At 39.3% G+C, this 23,393-nt stretch overlaps 1 protein-coding gene across 1 annotated transcript; it reads right to left on the bottom strand.

Annotated features, from left to right (window-relative positions):
* Nucleotides 1-1,304: 1,304 nt before the first annotated feature.
* On the bottom strand, nt 1,305-21,399 carry LOC140842075 (FLUCTUATING-LIGHT-ACCLIMATION protein 1, chloroplastic). Its single transcript, XM_073209895.1, has 6 exons — nt 20,660-21,399; nt 18,465-18,567; nt 10,093-10,148; nt 2,275-2,439; nt 1,696-1,809; nt 1,305-1,611 (listed from the first exon to the last, which is right to left on the bottom strand). Exons 1-6 carry the CDS (start codon nt 21,296-21,298, stop codon nt 1,519-1,521), a joined length of 1,170 nt encoding a protein of 389 aa, XP_073065996.1. The 5' UTR covers nt 21,299-21,399; the 3' UTR covers nt 1,305-1,518.
* Between the last annotated feature and the right edge of the window lie 1,994 nt (nt 21,400-23,393).

The following is a 23,393-nucleotide window of genomic DNA, read 5'->3' on the forward strand; positions in this document are numbered from 1 at the left end:
ATTTATTTTTAAAATAAGATATTGCTAAAATAACTTATAAGATGTAAGAGCGCTGTTTTAAATAAATTTAGTCAAAACACTTTTAATAATGTATAAATATGAAAAATCACATAAATTTATATTGCTACTTTGGTTTTCCCACAGGAAGAATTTCATATTATTTTCAAAACAATTCAAATTTTAAGTTCTACTATTTTATTTTATAAAAAACAAAATGGTCAAATTGGCATGGCTTTAACCACCCTTTCCCGTTTATAACCAGATCAACGCTTTTTATCCATGTTTCACTGTTTTAAAACACTGACCATAACCTTTCATTTGAAAAGTATTCCAAGATTTCTCAAAGTTATAAATTCTCTTTTTGAATTCTCCTGTATTATTGACTTGGTTACCCTTACTTAACATCTTTGGTGGAAGATCGCATATTTCCCGCTGAATGCAAACAACTAGCACATGACACTAGCGTCTTATCAAAATCTAAATCGTAACAATGGATTACCCAACATTTTTAAGACCCGATTTGTACCCAAGAAATTTGAACATAAAGCATGTTTAGTCACATCTCTTAGGCTGCGTTTGGTTCGGGTGATTAGGAGGGATTGATTATTTTATCCTACCTAGTCAGTCGTTTGGTTCGCGTGATTATTTAACCAAGTCAATACCTCCTATGAATGATTAGGTTATATTAGGTGGGTTAAAATAATATCTCATCACCCCCTAGGATTATTTATCCAAATATTAATCCTTCCTATTTTCCAATTTTACCCTTCTCCTATATCCAAACTCACCGCCCCTTCCCGCCATGATCGCCGCCACCGGCCACCGGCCGCCGCCGCCGCCAGACCACCGCCGGCCGTCGCCGGCCGCCGCCGGAAGACCACCCACCGCCGCCGCCGCCGCCGGCCACCGCCGACGTCGACGGCCGCCAGACCACCCACTGGCGGCGTCGCCGGCCGTCGCCGCCAGACCACCCACCGCCGGCGTCTCCGCCGGACCGTCGCCGCCGAACGGCCATCGCCAACCCGCCGCCGTCGCCGCCGGAGTGGAAGAAAAAAAAAAGAAGGGGCAATTTTGTCCTTTCCTCAAAAAATTCAAAATTATCCCACACTTAAAAATCATACCAAACATAACACCATATAATACATTCCTACAACAATCATTTTCTTTATCATTTACTTACTAATCATTAGTTTATTTTATCCTACAAACCAAACGCAGCCTTATATTATTAATAAATGGATCGGTAACAACAAAAATGAAAATCCACGGACAAATGTTTTCGGCTGTAGAAGCAAGCGAGCCTAAGGAAAATAGAGAACATGCTCTTACACATAACCTGTCTAAAGTCGAAAACACATTTTTTCGTGCTCACATATTACTCAAACCCTTCAATATTTTTTTTCTAAAAATACATTCTGTATCATGCACATTTAAGTGTCATTATTTGGCAACAGAGGAGTGTAAAATAGTTAGATACAAACCTATTTATAATAATAGATGCAGGAAGCTCTCCACCTCTTACAGAGGCCTCAATAAGGGGTAATCTTCAAGTAGTTCCCGTTCTGAAAGCACGTCGCCTTCATTTTGAGGGGTCCATAACACCTCAACTGCCTACATTTAAGAATACAAAATTGCACGATGGTAAATGACAGAAACAAATTTAGAGGTTACTAGTGGTAAATATTCTTCTCTCACCAGAATTCTACTCGAGGGAATTGACGCTAGCATTTGCAAGGCTTCCTTTAAGTCCTTGCTGCTGTTGATAGAAGACAGCTTATGTACTCCCACAGCTGCTACCACAACTGTAATCTGGTATATGGCAAAATAATCAAAAGGATAAACGGGTCATACACCAGAAAGTAAAAAACCCAACTATATGGCTCAAATTTCACAACAGAAATAATCAAAGACCGTGAGGTAAAAAAGGAGGCAAGGAAGCTGATTACACGGAAAACCAGAAGAAACATTACGTCTCTTAATCAAACATAATCTGTTTCAGCATTAAGTCATGCTACAATTTGAATATTCATTAGCACACTAACTAGGTAATGATCTAGAGCAAAACAAATATGTGAAGATACAACGACAGAATAACCAGAACCTTTTCACATATATATGACAAACTCAGCACCAACCATTAGGAGCACACTTGATATGAACATTATAATATACAATGGGTAATACATCCTAGAGATAGTTCCTCAAATGTAAAAAAGAGTTTCTAGGCATATGTTTCTTTTTCAATGAATATAGTCATGGGAAACTAGCCATTACCACTATGTATTCATTGCTAAATCCACTTGAAGTCAGGATTGTCGATCTTTGCTTCTTTATGTTATTTACGTTTACAAGTGTCTCCTCATCAAACTTCCCACGTTCCTCAATCGAAAGTTGATTGAATCTTCTTTCCCCTTCCTCTATGCTCTTTTTCACGTCAAACTGCATGTCATATGGCAAACTTAATACATGAAAATAAAATTATATCTATCTCTAGTATTACTCTTACAAGATGAGGTTTTTTGCACTAGGGATTTTTGCTATGATGTTAAAAGTTAAACTATCTAGAACCATGATATCAATTTATAAAAATGAAGCCAATAAAAAAGAAAATAAACTTGACATGAGAAATTTAAAAAGAATTACGCTTGCAGGAAAAAAATATCAGCATCCAATTATTTAGTTACTTTATTATTGGACAAATATTAAATTCAGATAACCCGCTCTATTACCAAAATCAATATCCAATAAAAGGCCATTCCAACATTAAAGGAGATGCCAGACTGTCTCTATAATCTGAGATATTGTTTACAACTATATTTCAGTAAAGAATCAAGTATAAGCATCATCAGACAACCAGGTTCAAAATAAACAAGAAAATTTGTTTGAAGTGCTGGGACCATGTCGTTTCAAAGAAATTTTACTCCTTAGTACATAAAATGATTTGATCCAGAATAAAACTCCAATCAATACCGATGTAAAGCAAACACAGACAGACGCCAAGACTTGAGAAAACTCGCAGTTATCATTTTTATTAAACTCAAAACTGTTTATACCAAAATTAATGATACCTTTAAATAAAAAACTAAAATATAATCCAATCAAGAATTTGACTTAACTAGGAAATCAAACAACATAATCTAAACCAATCCTAAATAAACGAAAGATAGATGAACAAAACAAACTTAAAGATGAATCTCTTCATTCATGTTTGAATCAAATAGACAAATACCCACTATAATATGATGTGCATCAGTCACATGGTATTTTTTTGCTATCTCTTGTAAACACAATCAAACAAATTAGAATGTATGGAAACTAGAATGCCAGATCACCATTGAAACAAAAAACTGAGCCCTAAAAATTCTCTCTCCCTCCCGTTACTTTTCCAATCGGCGACTAACCAATTTCCTTCTTTGTGTTTCGTGATCCTCCTATTCAGTCGACAATACTCTCCTTACGAAGATCGGCGGAAATCACTACATCATTACAACATCGTTTCGTAGGCTCATTCGCGCAATCACGCGGCAGATTTTCTCGAGAATGGGGCATTCCATAATCAAGCAGCTATCTACGACATTAACGTTAGCAGTAAGCGACATGATAACATGGAGGAAAGAACCAGTATCTGGACAAACGGACTTGCGATAAAGTTATACGCATTGAACACAAAATTTTCAAGTTGCGGATGGGAAATGGGGGCGGTTCCATCTGGTGGGAAGAAAGAACCAGGAAGTCGAGTTACATGATGAATTTTGATCGTGACGAAGCGCGTTGGATAAGCCAAAGATTCAATGAATTTGTCAATAACCCTTTTCCAGATTCGGAGTTCCATAGATACAAGGGACGGAATGCGGTCTTCACCTTGCAGAAATTTGACAATAAATGCGGAAGATTCATCGAGGTGTCAAAATTCAGTTCAAAGGGGAGAAAGCAAACTACAATAGTGCCCAGCGGATATAACTCAGGGGGATGGAAGAGTATATCGTTTACATTGAGGACGCTATTGTCAGGTAGATATCAGAGGAAGTTTCATCAAGTTGTGCTACACCGTGGTTTATACCCGCCGAGAAACAATTCTGTTAAACAAGATGACAGAGCAATGGAGATGAATTTTAGACAAAAGGAGCTGGCAGTTACGAAGGATAATGGAAATCAAATAATGAAGATGAAGTGGCATGAAGCAATTGTGATTACTAAAGGTAGGGTGAACATCTCTTGGGAGCTTATTCAAGACGTCCTTGGGAAATCTACCAATAAACCGGTTGAGGTATTTCCCTTTCAAGCAAACAAGGCAGTATGGTGGCCATTAACTCGGAAGATTTAGCTTATTATATTAAGTTGAAAAGAGGATTTTTTGATAAAGGGGTCACCTTGGACTTCGAGGAGTGGAGACCGGATATTAATACACAAGAAAAGGTACAAAAATGTTGCAACAGCTGGTTACAAGTTTTAGGGATACCTTGGAATTTATGGTCACCTGATACTTTCAAGATCATCGGAGAACATTGCGGGGGATTGCTGGCCATCAGTGATGATACTATATTCTTCCGCAACCTAGAAGCGCTAAGATTAAGGTTAAAGGCTTTGAAGGAGGGTTTATTCGGAGTACGATGCGTATTCCATTGGAAGGGGGGATTATAGAGACAAGTACTAAGGTAGAATCTTTTGATCCATTGGCATATGAGTAGTACCAACAGCAAACTTATGCACAAGTTGTGGTGAATGACAAGACGACGTTGGCGGGATGGGGAAACAGAAACATTGAAAAGGAGCTGAGAGGAGTTGCGGAGGCCATAACATTCCCTATCAAAGGAAACAAAGAATCGGGGGTGATATGCAAACCATCAATGAGCACCGACGCAAGGAGGACACGGGATGATTATGGGGACAGCGAGGAGAGAATGGAAGAGCCGCAGGTGTCAACATATTTGAAGGAACAACACATCCGTCCAGCGGGCATAAGGAGACAGTGACACAAAAACAGGGGGGAAAAGTATAATATTTTGAGGAAAGTTGTTCCGAAAGAAGCATCAAAATTCAAACGATCCCAATTCAATCAATTACTAACAGAGGAGATGAGGAAAATCAGATAAGCGGGGGTAAAGGAACCAGTAATCATATAGTGCCTACATATGGGAATGTCTATTGCAGAAAACAAAAAAGATGCAGTGTTCGTACAAAAGCAGGTCACGGTGATGATGAGAAGAAAGCTGCAGCTCTCGACACCAGTGAAGACATTAAGAATGGCGGGCTTCATGATTTAGAAAATAGAGTAACAATGGAGTTTGACGACTCAAAAGATGATTTGCTCGAAAATGATTTTGATTTTGATTGCTCAGATACTGATATTCATGGTACGCTGCGGTCAGAGGAATCAACCAAAGGTGTAGAAGAGGCAGTAATTATGAAGGAAATGTTCTCATCACCAAAAAGGATTGTGTCACATGCCGAGTCAAATCAACATGAGAATGCGAAATCTGCTGTGGGCCAGGTACTAACCAGTTTTCATTCTTCAATCATAAACCATTCTTTCAAGCTTCATTCAATTTTTCCATCGTCATTCTCTGTATTGGGGTTGTCTAGTGGCCTATTAGGATGACGGGATGAAAGGGTAGTTGAATTGTCGGGTTACGAGAAAGAAATTTCCAAAGGGCTAGAAGTGGAGAGGAATGGGTGGGTTGCAAAGGAAATCCGGGCAGATTGTGCAGATGGAAAATGTGGGGTGGAGAGGAAGTTATCGACGTGTCCTTTGAAGAGAGAGTTGAATAGGTTGAAGTGTGGAATGAACTACGAGAGAGGTTCGTCTTCGAAGGGTCAAGAAGTTTTGTTATGAAAATTTTCTCTTGGAATATCAGGGGAGGAGGGGCGACGAAGAGAAGAGAGCTAGTACGAACGGTAATACGTAAGGAAAATCCGGACATAGTGGTGCTTCTGGAAACAAAAAAAGAATGTTGATAAGTGGTTTGTGACTAGTATGTGGAAGTCTAGATTTGTGAATTTGGTCTGTCTACCATCAGATGGGCGTTCGGGAGGTATACTAGTGATGTGGGATCCGAGAGTGGTGGTGGTCAGTAATAATTTAATAGGGGAATTCTCGGTGTCATTTGAAATTAGACTTGATGACAACACCATGTGGTGGTTCTCAGCTATTTATGGACCTGTCAAGCCGAGAGAGAGGGAGAGATTCTGGGATGAATTAGCAGGATTGAGTTCTATATGCGGGGAAAAGTGGTGTTTGGGAGGAGATTTTAATGTGGTCAGAAACACGGGAGAAAAGATGAACATCATTTCAAACACTACGAGCATGTTATGTTTTGACAGTTTGATAGGAGAAATGAGACTTTCTGACCTTCCTCTTTTGAATGCAAAGTACACGTGGTCAAATTTCAGGGATGATCCGATTTGTTGCCGATTAGACAAATATCTCATCTCGAATGGAAGGAGGGACATTTTCCCTCATTTCAGACAAACGGTGTTACCCAGGATTACTTCGGATCACTGTCCAGTGAAGTTTGATACCACTAAGTCGAAATGAGGACCTCCTCCATTCAGATTCGAGAACGTTTGGTTGTCACATCAGAATTTTAAAGATTTGGTCCACACATGGTGGAATGATGGGGTGAATCAAGGTTGGGAAGGGTATATATTTATGAAAAAACTAAAAAAACTGAAAGTCGATATCTCAAGTTGGAACAGAGAAGTTTTTGGCAATTGTGGGTGTCAGATATGTGGAGTTGACTTGTAGGATAAATCAATTGGATGAGTTAGAAGCTGGGGGAGGATGGTCCGAAAGTTTAAATTCCGAAAGAAGAGACGCAAAATGTGAGCTGGAAAATTTGACGTTTAATAGGGTTTCAATTGGAGAGTCAGAAAGCGAAAATGAGATGGTTGAGGGAAGGAGATCAAAACTCAAAGTTCTTCCACTCAGTGTTGACCAACAGAAGGAGCAGATCGATTATAGATAAGGTGGAGTTGGAAGATAGGTCATTGGTTACGGAAAAGGAACAGATTGAAGAAAACATTGTCAAATATTTTATGAATCTGTATAGAAAATCAGAGAGGGGGAGGGGGAGGTATTGATGGGCGCCCTTTGGATTCGAGTGCAGCAGAGGAGCTGGAGATTTCTTTCTCCGAGGACGAGGTAAAAAAACAGTGTTTGAGAGTGATGGATCCAAAGCTTCAGGGCCGGTCGGGTTCACAAAGGCATTTTTTCAAAAAAATTGGGATACGGTTAAGGAGGACTTAATGAAGGTCTTCGCTGAATTTTTCGAAGGAGAAGCTGTAAACGGCATTACAAATGAAACTTATATTTGCCTCATTCCCAAGAAACAAGACGCGATTAAGGTCAATGACTTTCGACCAATAAGCTTGACAACGAGTTTGTACAAGATATTAGCCAAAGTGTTGATTTACAGAATAAAAAAAGTTTTGCGCTGTACAATCACCGAGAATCAATGTGCTTTTATCAAAGGAAGACAAATTATGGACTGTTGCCTTGTTGCCAATGAAGTGGTTGAGGAATACCGTAAGAAGAAAAAAAAGGGTTGGGTGCTTAAGGTGGATTTGGAAAAGGCGTATGACAACGTCGACTGGAGATTTTTTGATTTTGTGTTACAAAAGAAAGGGTTTGGAGACAGATGGAGAAAGTGGATAAGGGGGTATATGTCTAACGTCTCATTCTCAATCTTTATCAACGGAAAGCCGAGGGGAAAAGTTAAAGGGGAAAGCGGCATTCGACAAGGGGATCCTTTATCCCCCTTCCTTTTTAATTTAGTCGTTGATGTTTTGGGAAGGTTAGTCAACATGGCTAAGGAATTGAATGAGGTAAGAGGATTGGTGGTGCGAAGGGGAAATTTGGAAATCTCGCATATCCAAGTTGCGGATGATACGTTGTTTTTGGTACAAACGGAAAGGCATGTGATGGCACTGGTGGAAATAATAAAATTATTCGGGCAGAAATCGGGTTTGAAGATCAATTTCGAAAAAAGTGTTGTGTTGGGGATTAACTTCGAGGATGAGGAAGTGGTTGGTTTGGCACAAGCAATTTGGTGCAAAAAAGATGATTGGCCAATTAAGTATCTCGGGGTACCGTTGGGAGTGAAACCTATGACTTTCGAGTTTTGGGAACCGGTCCTTTCAAAAATGTCAAAAAAAACTTTCAAGTTGGAAAAAGTCGTTCTTATCCAGAGGTGGTCGACTGAGTCTGATAAAATCGGTGTTAAGCGCAATGCCTTCTTATTACATGTCCTTGTTTAGGGTGCCAACAAAGGTTGCCAAAAAGATGGAAAAATTGATGCGGGATTTCTTGTAGGATGGAGCGGACGGGGACAAGCGTTGTCATGTTGTTGGCTGGGAGCAGGTATGTAAACCAAAAGACAAGGGAATGATGGGATTGGGGAATATTTGTTTTAGAAATAAAGCTCTACTAGGGAAATGGTGGTGGAGAGGTACAAAGGAAAAGGAGACGTTGTGGAAAAACGTAGTTAAAAACATCTATGGTCTTCAAGAGAATGGGTGGGATTTGAGATTGGCCAAGAATGCGACCTTCAGAAGCCCTTGGAAATATATTTCTCGTTCTTACCCGGCAATTCAACTGTTGAGTGGGACGGTTTTGAGAGGGGGAAATTTCATTAGGTTTTGGTAGGATGTTTGTGTGGGGGGGGGGGGGGGGTCCTTTCTTCAAATAACGCTTTCCGTCTTTGTTTAGGATTTGTACTAAGATCAATAAACCAATTCGTAACTTTTTAGAGGTTGTCGATTTAGGAGTCAATCAAACATATCGTTGGGACGTGCGTTTTAGGAGACATCTTAATGATATCGAGCTAGGGGAGTTTGCTACTCTAGTGAGAGTCTTAGATACGGTCAGAATAGAGTTGGGTTCAGAGGCCTTCAGGGTGTGGTTGGGGGATTCTACGGGGTTGTTCTCTGCCCGATCTTTTTACGAGTCTTTCTTTCCCTTCCATAATTTCCCAGTTTTCTCTTCTTAGATTCATATATGGAAAGTAATTATCCCGCAAAAGGTTCAAATTTTCTCGTGGATTGTGGCTTTGAGGAAACTTCCAACCTAAGATTTGGTGCAAAGAAGATGGCCAACTTGTGCTCTATGTCCACAACGGTGCACGTTATGTCACAACCACAAAGAGAATCAGGATCATTTACTGGTACATTGTTCTTTTTCTAGAGGCATATGGACTAAGGTGGTGCAAGAGCTGAGATTTTATTGGATTTTCCCGAGAAGGGCACGAGATATGTTCATTATAGAGCCGAAAATTCAAGCAGGGACAACAGTAAAGAGATTCTGGTATATGATCGTTCATTTCACGTTCTGGACATTATGGCTCGAGAGAAATAACAGGATATTCAACGACTCGTCTGCCTCGGTCGATAAAGTATGGGAGATGCTCAAATTCAGGGTTGCAGCGTCGACAACAAAGATAAAAGAGTTCAGTCATCTGGTTATCTCAGATGTAGTTAGGGATTGGAAGTTTGTAATGTTTTGACGAAAGTGTATTAGTGTCTTTTAATCCGCGGATCACTCATCCGCTTTTTATGTAAAACCATCTAATTATTATATAAAAGTCATGTTTCCTATAAAAAAAAGAATGATTTAGCTGTAAAATTCAGCAGTCCGCTACTTACATAATGCACTCTCATTTAAATGTTTACAAAGTGCAGAAAAATGGAGAGCAGGAAGTAAGAACTGAAGTGTAAATATAAACACTCAAGATTAAAAAACATTTGCATGCACATTAATAAAATATGGACAATCCTTTCTACCGCAAAGAATATAATGAGTTTAACATTTTAACGAGAAACGTTCTGAATAGTGGCTAACCGACTAGCTTGTTTTGTAGAATAGTCGGTTTCCCACAGCAACATCATGGATTGATACCACAACTCATGTGCAATTGAAAACTAAAAGAAAACAAATTGGATTAATGAAGTGTCACAAGTATAATATAATAATATTGCAATATTCCAATCCATGACAAGCAGGGTATATACACAACATCCTAACAACTGAGTTTTTAACTCTCACCAACCCCAACCCCAGAATGGCAAGAAACTAGATAAAATAAAATTTCAACTTACAGATGAATGAGCTGAGATGCAATACTCCGGATGCCTGAGTAAAGAGAGTATTGTTTCTGCAACAAAATAAAAATTGTTCAACTCTAGCAATAAGTTCAAAGAGATAAACAACAATTAAGAATTTTAAGGGTAAAAATATGGCAAATCATCCACTCCCTTTGACACTTGTATGCACCCATAGAGAAAAGAACTATCATGCTTCGACGGACAGTGTGACAAAATGAAGGATGACTCAGCATACACCACATGCTAGGACGCATAACTTCCGGGGGTAAGAGGCTAATTAAGAATCACACATATAGGGATATGATTGAAATGACATGTATTATACAACAACAATCAAGCATTAATCCCTGCGATCAGCTATATGAATCCTCCTACGAATTGTGCTTTATCCACTACTATATTCTCATCTATATTTAAATTAATTTATCATGTTCTACTGTTGCTAACCAGGTCTTAATTGGTATCGCTCTTCCTCGATTAATGTGTGTAGTTGTCATGGTCTTATATCGCCTGACTGGGGCATTTATTGGTCGCCGAGTACATGTCATACCTTCCTAATCGCGCCTCTCAAAGGTTTTTCTCAATAGGCGCAATTCCAACTTTCTCTCTAATTTTCTCATTTGTTATTTTGTCAATCCTCATACGTCCGTGATAGGAACCAAATCCCTAAACGAATCAAAATCTAAAAAGATTAACAAAATAAATAAGAATGAATTGATTTAATAGTAATTATAATCTGAGAGATATTCTCAGCCAAGGATTGAATCCTTTCACAAGAAGAACGCTCTTTCCTTCCAAGCTCACGCTAGTGAAAAAACAAGCAATAAACACAAATTAATCCTCTAACCAACTCTCCACCTCTTTTATTTGTTTCTTTCTCCCAACTTTGCTTATAATGTAGTCCTATTTTCTAGGTCCAATGCAGTTGAGCCCGCAACAGTCAGCACATCCACCTTAACATCCTCGTCTCAGCAACAATCATCTTCCGCTTATGCACTAGAATCATAACCCAATACTTAGCTCCATAAAGGATAGTACACATAATTGTCGCTTTGTAAAACTTCCTTTAAGCTTTAGAGGTACTTTACGATCACAAAGATCGCCTGATGTTCTCTGTCATTTCAACCATCATACTTGTATTATATGCAATACATCTCTATCAAACTCTTCATCCTTTGCAAAAATGATTCAAGATACTTAACACTCTCACTCACATGTAACTCATAATCTTCTTTTTTTTTTTTATCAGAAACTAATATATATTAGATTAATAATGTTAAAAGATTACAATACGAGTGGATGAGCCATCCACGAATTCGAAAACAACCCATAAATGTAACTTGTTCAACAAAAAATATAACACCAATCCCTAATCAAATCAGATAATAGGTATGTCCGAAACTTTGGTACGCAAACCGTCCACGTCGCCACCCTGAATCTTATCTTCTCCCAAACGTCATCTCTTGATTCTTCTTTGTCACTGAATAATCTGTTGTTGCGCTCCAACCAAATCGACCAAAAAACACAGTGAACGATTATGTACCAGAAGTCTTTGAATCCCTTTCCTGTGAGAAATTCATTATCCAAAATGAACATATCTCTTGACGATTCTGGAAATGTCCACTCGAAACCCAAATGTTGCATTACCTTGTTCCAGACACTCGTCGTGAATGAACAGTGAAGCAAAATATGATCCTGATCTTCCTCGTGTTTCTTGCATAAGTAGCACCAATGTGGGTTCAAAACATGATCCGGCCGTCTCCTCTGAATGCTGTCACAAGTTTGCAGTTTTCCCAAAGCTACTATCCAGGAGAATACCTTAACTTTTTGTGGGATAGGAACTTTCCATATGTTGTAATAGTAGGGAAAGAAGGGGTGTGTAGTACTCTGAAAAAATGATGAGTATAAAGAACTGACAGAGAAAACACCAGATGAATCTCTTAACCAAACCATGACATCCCCCGAACCCACACTCAAAGATACTGACTCTAAAACCCCTAAAAGATCAGTAAACTCACCCAACTCGACATCATTCAACCCTCTCCTGAACCTAATATCCCATGATATGACCAAATTACCTAGAGTACTGGACACCGTGAAGAACTGAGAGATAGGTTTGTCTCTGACAGTAGATAATGAATAAATGTGAGGATAAACAACTTTGAAGGACAATAAACCCACCCACCTATCCTCCCAGAACCTAATGAGATTCCCCCCCTTGAGCACCGTACTAATCAGTGTTTGACAAGTCGAGTAGGACCGAGAGATAAACTTCCAAGGGCTTTTAAAGGTCGTGTTCCTTGCGACCCTTAAGTCCCAGCCATTACTGTGAAATCCGTAAATGCTACCGACTACTGTTTTCCAAAGAGAGTTATCTTCCACAGCGCCTCTCCACCACCATTTCCCTAACAGTGCTATGTTCCTCAGTCGAATACTGCCCAATCCTAATCCCCCCTTGTCTAACGGTTTACACACCTGCTTCCAATTGACAACATGGTACTGCGATTCTCCATCGGCTCCATCCCATAGGAAATTCCTCATCAATGCTTCCAATTGTTTTGCCACTTTGTTTGGGACCTTGAAAATTGACATGAAGTAAGTAGGCAGTGAACTAAGGACTGATTTGATCAAAGTCAGTCGGCCTCCTCTTGATAAATAGGCTTTTTTCCAACTTGCTAGTTTGGTTGACATCTTGGAAATCACCGGAGCCCAAAACTCCAGCTTCGTTGGATTCCCACCCAACGGTAAGCCGAGGTATTTTATTGGCCAATTTTCTTTCTTGCAACCAATGGCTGATGCTAAACTGTCAATCTCTTCGTCCAAACGATTGATTCCAAGCAGAAAACTCTTTTCTAAGTTGATTTTAAGTCCGGATTTAGAGCAAAATAGTTTGATAAGATCGACAACCGCAAGCATGTGTCTGTCAGTTTGAACTAAGAAGAGTGTGTCATCTGCAAATTGAATGTGCGAAACTTCCTTTTTGTCTCTCCCCACCACGAGCCCTCTAACATCATTACCCGTCCTTGCCTTATCCATCAATCTCCCCAGCCCATCTATCACTAAATTGAACAGAAAAGGTGATAGTGGATCGCCTTGTCTAAGACCCCTTTGTCCCTTGAACCTACCCCTTGGTCTGCCATTAATGAAAACCGAGTAAGAAACGTTACTGACACAACCCTTCATCCACTTCCTCCACTTATCCCCGAAGCCCTTCTTCTCGAGTACGAAGTCTAAAAACCTCCAATCCACATTGTCATAAGCCTTTTCCAAGTCGATCTTCAAAACCCACCCTTTTTTCTTTTTTCTTCTATACTCTTCCACCACCTCATTAGCAATAAGACAACAGTCAATTATCTGTCTACCTCGAATGAATGCAATCTGTCTACCTCGAATGAATGCACATTGATTTTCTGAGACTGTTTTGGATAAAATTTTTGTCAATCTTCTCGTCAATACCTTAGCCAGTATTTTGTACAAGCTAGTAATTAGGCTAATTGGTCGAAAATCTTTTAGCTTCGTTGCTTCTTGTCTCTTAGGGATGAGACAAATGTACGTTTCGTTCGTCAAACCATTAACGATGCCATCTGAGAAGAAATCAGCGAACACTTTTGAAAGGTCATCTTTTATTGTGTCCCAATTGGATTGATAGAATGCTAAAGTGAAACCGTCAGGCCCCGGTGCTTTGGAGCCATCACAATCCATCACCGCACCTTTAATCTCCTCCTCCGTGAATGGCAGCTCCAATTGGTCAGCATCAGCAGTAGTTATTGGCGCCCAATCCACCCCATCAAGTCCCGAACCATCCCCTGTCGATGATTTGTACAGATTTGTGAAAAAACTAATTATTGCATTTTGAATTTGAGCTTCATCAGAAAGGAGAGTCCCATCTTCCAATTCAACCTTATCTATCACTGCTTTGTTCTTTCTGTTTTGCAATAACGAATGAAAAAACTTAGAATTTTGGTCCCCATCTTGCATCCATTTCACTTTGGCTTTCTGACTTTCCATTTGTTGCTTTCGAATGATCAATGTTTCCAACTCACAACGAGCTTCCCGTCGCTGCTGATTTAGGTAAATTGTCCAGTTACCTTCCGTTTCTTGTGCATCTAGATGTTTCAATTTATTACGCAGCTCTGAAATTTTAACATGTACGTCCCCAAAGACGTCCTGATTCCATGCTGTAACTTCCTTCTTAATGTTTTTAAGCCTTAGCATGAATTTGTACCCTTCCCAGCCATGAATCGTTTCACTATGCCACCACGTAGGTAGAGATTCTTTAAAGTTCCTATGCGTCAACCAAACGTTCTCAAATCTAAATGGAGTTGGACCCCATTTTGACTTTGTTGTGTCCAATAAAATCGGGTAATGATCCGATGTAAGTCTTGGGAGAACCGTCTGTCGGAAAGTGGGGTATAATTCCTTCCACCCCTCGGAGAATAGGTACCTGTCAAGTCTACAACAAATCGGATTATCCCTGAAATTTGACCAAGTGTACCTAGCATTTAAAAGAGGTGGATCTTGAAGGCCCAGCTCCTGTATCAGATTATCAAAGCATTGCATACTAGTGGTGTATGAGTTGCTGTTTAACTTTTCACTCAGATTCCTGACAACGTTGAAATCTCCACCAACACACCATCTGTCACCACAGATCGAATACAAACCAGCTAGTTCATCCCATAGCAAATCCCTAGTCCTTGATTTACATGGACCGTACATAGCAGTAAACCACCAAACCAACTCGTCTTTCCAATGAATTTGTATCGAGACAGAAAAGTTCCCAACTAAATTGTCACAAACTCGGACCACTCTAGGATCCCACATCACCAAAATACCTCCTGATCTACCTTCCGCTGGCAAAGAAACCCAATCCACGAATCTTGATTTCCATAAACTGGCTACAAAACGACGATCAACTGAAATTCTCTTTGTTTCTAACACCACTGCAATATCCGGGTTCTCCTTGCGAATGATTGAACGTACTAATTCCCTCTTCCTCGATGAACCTCCTCCCCTGATATTCCAGGAAACTATCTTCATAAACAACGTTTTGATCCCTTCAAGGTCGAACGTTTCTCATAGTTTATACTGCACTTCAATCTGCCAAGCTCTCTGATTAATTTGCCCGAGGACTTACTCAGCTCAATGTCTCCTTTCTCGACTTGGCCACCCTCCTGTAAATTCTCACTATCAATGTTGTCATTCTTCCTTTCATTCCCTAAGAGAGCATATCCCTCGATCCCAGACTTGTCAATGACTGAAGATTGCCCCCCTCCTAAGAACCCACTAGACAACCCCAAGGCATTGAAAGAACAAGGGAAAAGATAATTTAACGCGAAGGAATGATTAAGAGTTGAAGATTGAAAACAGGAAAGTACCTTATCCACTAAAGGATTAGTATTTTCGAGGATAGTAGCTTTTTTTGGAGTCACGATTACCTCGTTTTCTTTGAACAAAGCCTGTAGATCAACTTCGATTGCTTCGTTACTGAGCAAAGTTTCCGTATGCGAAGATATGTGGATGTCTGCATCCGTTGAATCAAAGCCATCATCCAGAAAATCTTCATCTGAGTCCTCTAGTGGAAAATCATCAACATCATTATGATGAAACTCCCCTGAGTTAATCGGTTGTTCACTGTCCAGCACTTCTGTGTTCTTCGAATCGCCAATATATATGGATTCCAGAACCTCCTCAGTATCTTTGTCATCTGAATTGCTGCACACCTGAATTCCTCTTTCTGATAGTGACTGAACTGGAGAGATTTTGAATTCCTCAATTGGTTTAAGGGAGATACGTTGCAGTATTTTTGCCACCTTCCTAGCCTTCGATTGATCTGCAGGCAAATCATAATCTTTACTGGTCGAGTGGCTGCATTCCGGCAAATCTTCATTCATAACCTTTAGACTTTTGGAAGGCGCCCGTAATTCCTCATTGATCCCATTTAATTTAAACTTCCCCCTGCCTGCTACTGTCCTCATACCTTTGACCAAAACTTGGGCATAGGTCTGTTTCTGAGTTGTCTCGTAAGCCTTAAAATCAAATGTGTCGACGCTAATTCCGAGTTCCAGTTTGTCGTTGTTCAGTAAAATCGTCAATCTGCTATTAATAAAGCCATCATTCTTACCAATTACCCTTATCTTAGCAGCACTCAATTCAGTGAAACACCTTGTATCTTCACTGATTTCCATTAGCCCCCCACACTGATCCCCTATTGCTTTGAAACTTTCTTCCGTCCATAGATTCCAAGGTAACCCGTAAATCTTTATCCAGCTCTTGTAACACCTGAGTACCGAATCCACTGAATTGATGTTTGGGCTCCACTCCTCGAAGTTTAATACCACTCCGCCATTGAAGAATCCTCTTTTCAAATCTCGAAAGAACGTCAACTCCTTCGGAGAAGCAGGCCACCATACCGCTTTATTAGCTTGAAAAATCTGTAAATGGACCTTCCTCTTAACATCTTGTCCTAGTAGCATTTCCACTTGCTCCCACGAGGTGTTTACTTTTTCCTTAGAGACAACAAGAGCTTCATTCCAATTTCTCTCCGGTATCCTTCTGATATATGCATCCCTAACATTGCTCGAATGTTGACAGTAAGGCCGATCAATTATCTTGAATGGCTGTTGGATGCTCGGAAAATCTCTCCTCTGAGGTTGCCTAGTCAATAGATTAATGAGGATATCAGAAATCCTTATCCATCCTTGAGAGTTATACCCGCTTGGCACTATAATACTCTTTTTTTCCCCATGTTACTAAATCTTGAAATTTCTAAGAATCGGCCTCTTCTATTGGCAATCCTTTGGGCGACAATTGTTGCATTTGTGCCCCGAAGTCGGTTAAAATCCCATCTAGACTGAGGATTAATAATAACATTTTTGATAACTGAGCTTAACCAGCGTGCCTCTTCTCGTTCCAAATCCAACACATAGCTAGCATTCCTAGTTCTTTCAGTCCACCTCAGCGAAGTTCCCCCATTAACCAGCTTGAGTAAGAACAACTTGTACTCAATCTTTATCTCTTGCTCTCTGCCCGATGACATAGTTACGGAACGAAGAAAACGCTGCTCGAAATGACTTGAACGAACGATAAATCGCGAGAAAACGGAAAACCCCAAGGCGTGAGACCGTATAGATCGGCGACCGGAGACCGGCACCGGACCCGGATGCCCGATGCGAACGGAGGATTCAGATGTCGGAAAGCATTACTGAACATAGAGGAAGATCTGGGAATAGGAAAATGGGAGGGAAGAGAGCATTTTGAAAAATTCTCTCTCTAGCACTCTACTGGTCTTGTTGCTAAAAAATAGCTTGCTATTTTTCCACCATTGAGTCCGCAACAAATGAAATGGAACTTGGCGTAACTCATAATCTTCTATTTTAACAATTGGCTTATTGTCTCTAAAATTGCTAAACTTAAATGCCATATATTCAGTTTTTACTCTACTAAGCCAAAAACCATTTACTTCCAATGTTTCCAGGCAAGAATCGAGCTCAGCAATTACTTCTACACATGTCTCCGCAACCAAGACAATGAATGACATGCATTGTAATTACCCAATATTCATTTCTTGTGGATACACAACATTTATCGATTATTTTGTCACCAGAGATCTCACATCCTCAAATTAATTTGCAGAACCAATTAAAGGATGAGAGAAATATGTGTTTATAAATCTGAAGTCTGAACAACTCTCCAACTTTATGATTCAGAGGTTCCATGTTATGGGCCTAGGTTTTAAGAGGTTAGTGGACCGAATCAGGAGAGGCTCATGCGAGGGAAATATATAAAATGTATTAAGTGAGACGATAGTTGGTCATTCAGTTTCTTAACTTTCTTGTGAGTTTTACCAGCTTTCAGCTAGGGAGGCTTGTACAGAAGGAAACCTCATGGTTATTATCTTCTTTCATTCAATATATGCCATATAAATCCTTGTTCTTAATCTGTTTTGGGATTCTTAATTCGCTGCATTTGTTGAGGAACGTAACATTCCATTGTCTGAAACAAGAGATCATTGTCACACACCACATCCACTTAAGGAGGACTCCTCAAAGTGTTGAGAGAACATAAGATGCTTTACAAGAGTTTCATGGGTTATCATGAAAAATGAAATCTTTGACAATACAGTTTTAATCTTGATCACTCTATTGCGAGTCAATCTGTTTGAAAGCATCAGATGTATGCAGCACTGCACATCGACAAAATTCAGGCACAACCATTAATGAAAATTCTATTAGAGACAACCCAAAATTCACGAGGGATGTGCTTTTCATGCATTATTCATTCAGAAAATAAATGTCTTTGAAACGGTATCTATCAGCATTATCTTCACACGACATTCATATCATGTTCAGAACTAAGGACGCATTTACCAGTCAACACATAGTGCAGACCCTCTGATTTAGATGTATCTGCAAGTTCAGCAATCCGATTGAGATCCTTTTGGAGCGACCTCCCCAAGCCCAAAAGCCCAACCTTAAACCAAACGAAAGAGACAGATGACATAAAGAAGATACATGAAAAATAAAAGGAGACAACAAAACATATATAACTGTTAAAAAGGTTTGGAAATATTTCAGAGAAACTATTGGCAACAATAGCTATAAACCACTCATATCTTAGAATTCCAATGGTAAAACAGAGTCCTCAAAAACATGACCCTCGGTGTTTTTCTTATTTCTTACTCTATATGAAAACATTTTGTAAACCATTAATTCTTCAACTGCTATATGTCGAAGTACACAGTTTCAAGGGACTGAGCCATGATACATCAAGGTAAGTTAAAGGACTCGCTATTCATAAGAAGGCTCACACGCTTGCTAAGGAAATTCATTTCTCCAACCCAAAGTGGCTTTGTTGATGGAGATTAATCTCTGACAACAATCTTTTGGCCAAAGAGCTTATTCACAAAATCAACTATACAGTCTGTGGTGGTAACTTGGTGTTGAAGCTGTATATGGCTACAGCTTATGACGGGGTCAGATAGGACTTCCTATTTTCGTATGCCTTCTGCTTTTTGTTTTTTGGATGCTTTCGTTGATATTATAAATAGATGTATCTCAAACGGTTAGTTCACAGTCATCATCAATGGGATCCTATGCAGGATCTCTACGTCCAACAGAGACTTGAGACAAGCTGGCTTCTCTCACCGCTGCTTTTCATTATCATGGCGGGGTAACTTTCTCTTGTTTTGGATGCCTTAGTCTTAGTTAATAAGAAGTTAGCTTGCTATTTAGGGTGTGCACTTAGCATCTCCTATCTTGCATATGTTGATGACATCCCTACGCCAATGGAAATCATAAAGCTGTCAAGAAGATTAGGTTCCTTTGTCAGTATGAGTCTTGCTCAGGGCAGCTAATGAGTGAAGCCAAGAGTTCGTCTTTTACCTTCAATAAATGAACATCTAGGAGGCAAGGACAATATGGACATGTGGTGCAGCTACTGGCTTTTCAGAGGATGCTCTCTCCTTCACTTACTTGGGAGTTCCGATGTTTGTGAGCCATAGAATAAAGCTTGTTATTTCAAGAATCTGGTCCAGAAAGCTCGTTAATAACTCTTGGAGGTTTTTAACTAAGAGGATCCCAGTTGATGATATCCTCAAAGCCCGGGGAGTTCAATTAGCTTCTAAATGTCAATGTTATTAAAATGAGGAAACAATGGATCATATCATCTTTTCTAGTGAGATCACCACTCATATGTGGACATACTTTGCTCAATTTTTTGGTGTTTATCACTTTGATAGGTTGGAGACCTAAAAGCCGGGTGATGCTTTGAGGGAAAAAAGGCACAATAAGGAGCTAATTTTGTTTATTATTATCTGGTTCCTTTGGGTGGCTCGCAATAATTCCATAAATCGGGATATCAAATGCTCAAACTCTAGAATTATTCAAGATATCTCTTCATATATCTCCCACTGCCATGGACAGAAAGATCCCTCATGCTTTGGCAGTAGAAGAAAATCCACCCCGGTGTTCAAATTTATACAACCCCGCATCAGCAGAAAGAGAACATGGAAAGAGTTACTAGGCTGTTCCTGACCAATATCCTAACTTTCTACAGGAACCCACATCAAATTTAGTTATTGTTATTGTTAAAGAAGATTTGCTGTATTTAGTCTCAGACTGAGATTCTCTCTTCTCCTTCCCTCATTCTGACCAATCCCAAACAGTGAATACAACTTCATCCTGGTCAAAAACTAAAAGACGTACCACAACTACTCATCTGCTCAATAAAAGCTTCTCACTTTTTTCAGATGAAATCTATCACCTCTAATCCAAAGGAAAGCAATCACTAAATTTTTTAAAAAAATGGTTTTTGCGTTGTTATCACATAAATAATGTTCACCCTTTCAAGTAAGAAAAAGAAGACAAATTGAAGCTGGTCGGCAAGTAGCATCCAAAAAGTTAATAGGTAGAACTCTGCTAATGACAAAAGGACTTTGATATATGCATAATCTTAATCACAAAAACTCAACGTCAATTCAAACCAGCTCCAAGACTAACACATGTAGAAATAAACAAGCCAACGAATTTGTCAAAGGTAACCGAGTCTAAATATTAAATTATACCTGCAGCTTCAGCACAGTTGTTTTTTCAGTATCAGCGAGCACACTACTTTCAGAATCCCCAGTCAAGAATCCGGACACCAAAACAAATGCAGCAACCGCAAGCATAATAGGAAAGAAACTGGACCCAAAACCCACTGCAGGGCCAACATAAACGCCAGAGAAAGGAGACGGTGCATAATATGGAACCGAATACGAGAAACCGGACCCCTCCCCCATCCTCGGAGTGCTATAACTCCTCGAAGACGACATTGATGACCGCGAAGAAAACGAACTTCCGCCCATCCTTCCACCAGAAGCAGCCATGGCGGAACCAGGATCACACATCAACAGTAACCCCACAAGCACTGCAGCCGCCGCGGGTTTTTGGAATGCTTTGAGGGTTTTTATTATGGTCTGAACGACAAATCCTACTGGGATTTGCTCAATTTTCGAATTCATTGATGCTTTAGTATTGAAAGCAAGATGGGAAATGGAAGCATCGGTGCCGCGAATGTTACCGATGAAGAAGCATTTGGCGCGAAGTTTGCCTAAACTTGTGCGAATCTTGAAAGGATGAAATGGTATATGACCCTGGATAAGATTGTTTTGGTACAATAAGGGGTTGTTCCACTGAAGGTTTATGGTCGGGGTTGCGGCCATTTTGCGGGGAGGTTTGGTGATGGATGCGATTTGGGAAAATTTTGTGTGTGATATTTTTTTGGAGTTGACAGAAAGGGAAACAGAAAATTGAAATGGTTGGTATGTCGCAAAGCCATGTGTGGCCGAAATTATCTGATACGTAGTCATTGCGTATTGCTTGCGTGAAAATTAAATTAAATGGTTAAAAATATTTTGTCAATTAATTTTTTTCAATATTTTAGTTATATTTGTAAGATAATTATATGTAATTATGTTCTATTCCAAATTTTTAAAACAAAAAATAATATTCCGTTCTTCAGTTTTTCATAATTTATTACATATTTTCTTATATTTTTAATATATCTTTAAAAATTCAAACTTTTAATTGAATCACGATATCTGATAAAAGAGACGTGTCTATCAATAAAATTGTTATTTTCAAACAAAATATAATTTATCAAATTTATAATTAGTATATTTGTGTAATAAATAAAATTTCTTTAAAAAAATAGAATTCTATTTTTACAAATTTGACCATCTCTTCTATTAAATGATCATTTGTGTTTATTATCTTCGTGAAATTTTATGACATGTGCATTTATTTTTGGTATATGTATTTGTTATATATATATTTTTTGGGATAGTTTGAATTGAAATCATATCATTTCATGTAAATTTTAAAAGTTACTATATATATTTGTTATAGATATAACTATAAACTATAACAAAATAAATTCTTTTACGAAATGTGATATCATCATTATCATTTTAACTTACAGTAGTGGGAATGTGTACAATATTCATTAATAACAAAAATATATCGAAAAAGAGAAGAGAGGGAAGAAATAACCTGATCCGATAATAAGATACTTGGAATGCCATCAAGAACTATCGGTACATGACCTCCTCCATCGAATCAACAACATATGTGAAACTCTTTTCCAGCATATTTGGAGACGGACGACTCAAAATATCCATGAAAGATACCGAAGGAAGGACAGAACGCCTAGAAACAACCGCTGGAGCAACGGGAACAGTGGTACACAATTTGCCAAGTGCCGAGTCAACCCGCTTGGGTTGAATGGTGACTCGAACGAGTCAACCCGCGAGGTACCGGGAAGACCACTACCGGGGCCGACGACGATGAGAGGGTTCCAGAACCGGTGATAACATGTGGGGCCTTAGCTCCTAATCGTTATTACAACACAATCTGATTAGGGTTAATTAATTACAGCGGAAAACGAGTTTAAAATTTCTTTACGATGAGCCCATAATATTTCTTCTGATATTTGAATATTAAAAATAGTATTTAATTTCAAATCATAAAACACGCCCACACATAATCAAACCCAATCACAAACAAACAACTCATATCCTCGGGAGATTCTCCGGTATATAGATACATATACATATATACTGGGAACAAGACATAAACATAAAACTCAGCCCAAGCTGTGGCTCCTTCCAAAAGTACTCTCTCCGGTCTCCTAATATCCTGGAGTACCTGCCATTGTCCACACACAAAGACAACAACAGCCCCCCTTGGGGTTGAGCAAAGCTCCGTATGGAACAACCAATCATATATACCACAGATATCTAAACAATGATATATGGTATGCAATGCATGTATGTCGTGGAGGTATCAGGTCAAATGCCCATCCACTGAGCACATGTCAGAATCAAACGAATCACTATCAAATCAATGCTCGAGCTGGCACACCGGCCTCAATAAGGGATACTCATATGACAGCGTCGGCAAAGCGCCATCAAATCCCAAATCTCATATCCAATCATCGGGGCCATAATTGTCTATGCTTTACGGGTCATATAATACCAACATAGCAATTGTGTTCACAAACTCCAGAATGCAATCAAATCATATCAGGGTATCCAAGGATCACAGCTCAACGTGCATGTCATGTATCGATGTATGCATCAAACGATGTGTGATAACAAAACATTTATTTTATACATCGATATTCCAATCATAATGTCATGTATGCCACATCAATCAACAAATAAGGCATATAGACATATAATCTCATTCCAATCAATCCGACATATATCATATAATACAGATACCTGTCGTATGTTACCCGGTCGCAACATACCTCAA

Source organism: Primulina eburnea, chromosome 9, assembly GCF_022965805.1.
Source record: "Primulina eburnea isolate SZY01 chromosome 9, ASM2296580v1, whole genome shotgun sequence".
Classification (NCBI taxonomy): Eukaryota; Viridiplantae; Streptophyta; class Magnoliopsida; order Lamiales; family Gesneriaceae; genus Primulina; species Primulina eburnea.

What these genes read in the sequence shown, in the direction of transcription:
- LOC140842075 (XM_073209895.1), bottom strand. Translation starts at nt 21,298, where the DNA reads ATGGCCGCAACCCCGACCATAAACCTTCAGTGGAACAACCCCTTATTG. An exon ending in TTAGCAATGAATACATAGTG is followed by an intron (nt 1,810 to 2,274) that starts GTAATGGCTAGT and finishes GCCATATACCAG; the next exon opens with ATTACAGTTGTGGTAGCAGC. An exon ending in TTCCCTCGAGTAGAATTCTG is followed by an intron (nt 1,612 to 1,695) that starts GTGAGAGAAGAA and finishes TCTTAAATGTAG; the next exon opens with GCAGTTGAGGTGTTATGGAC.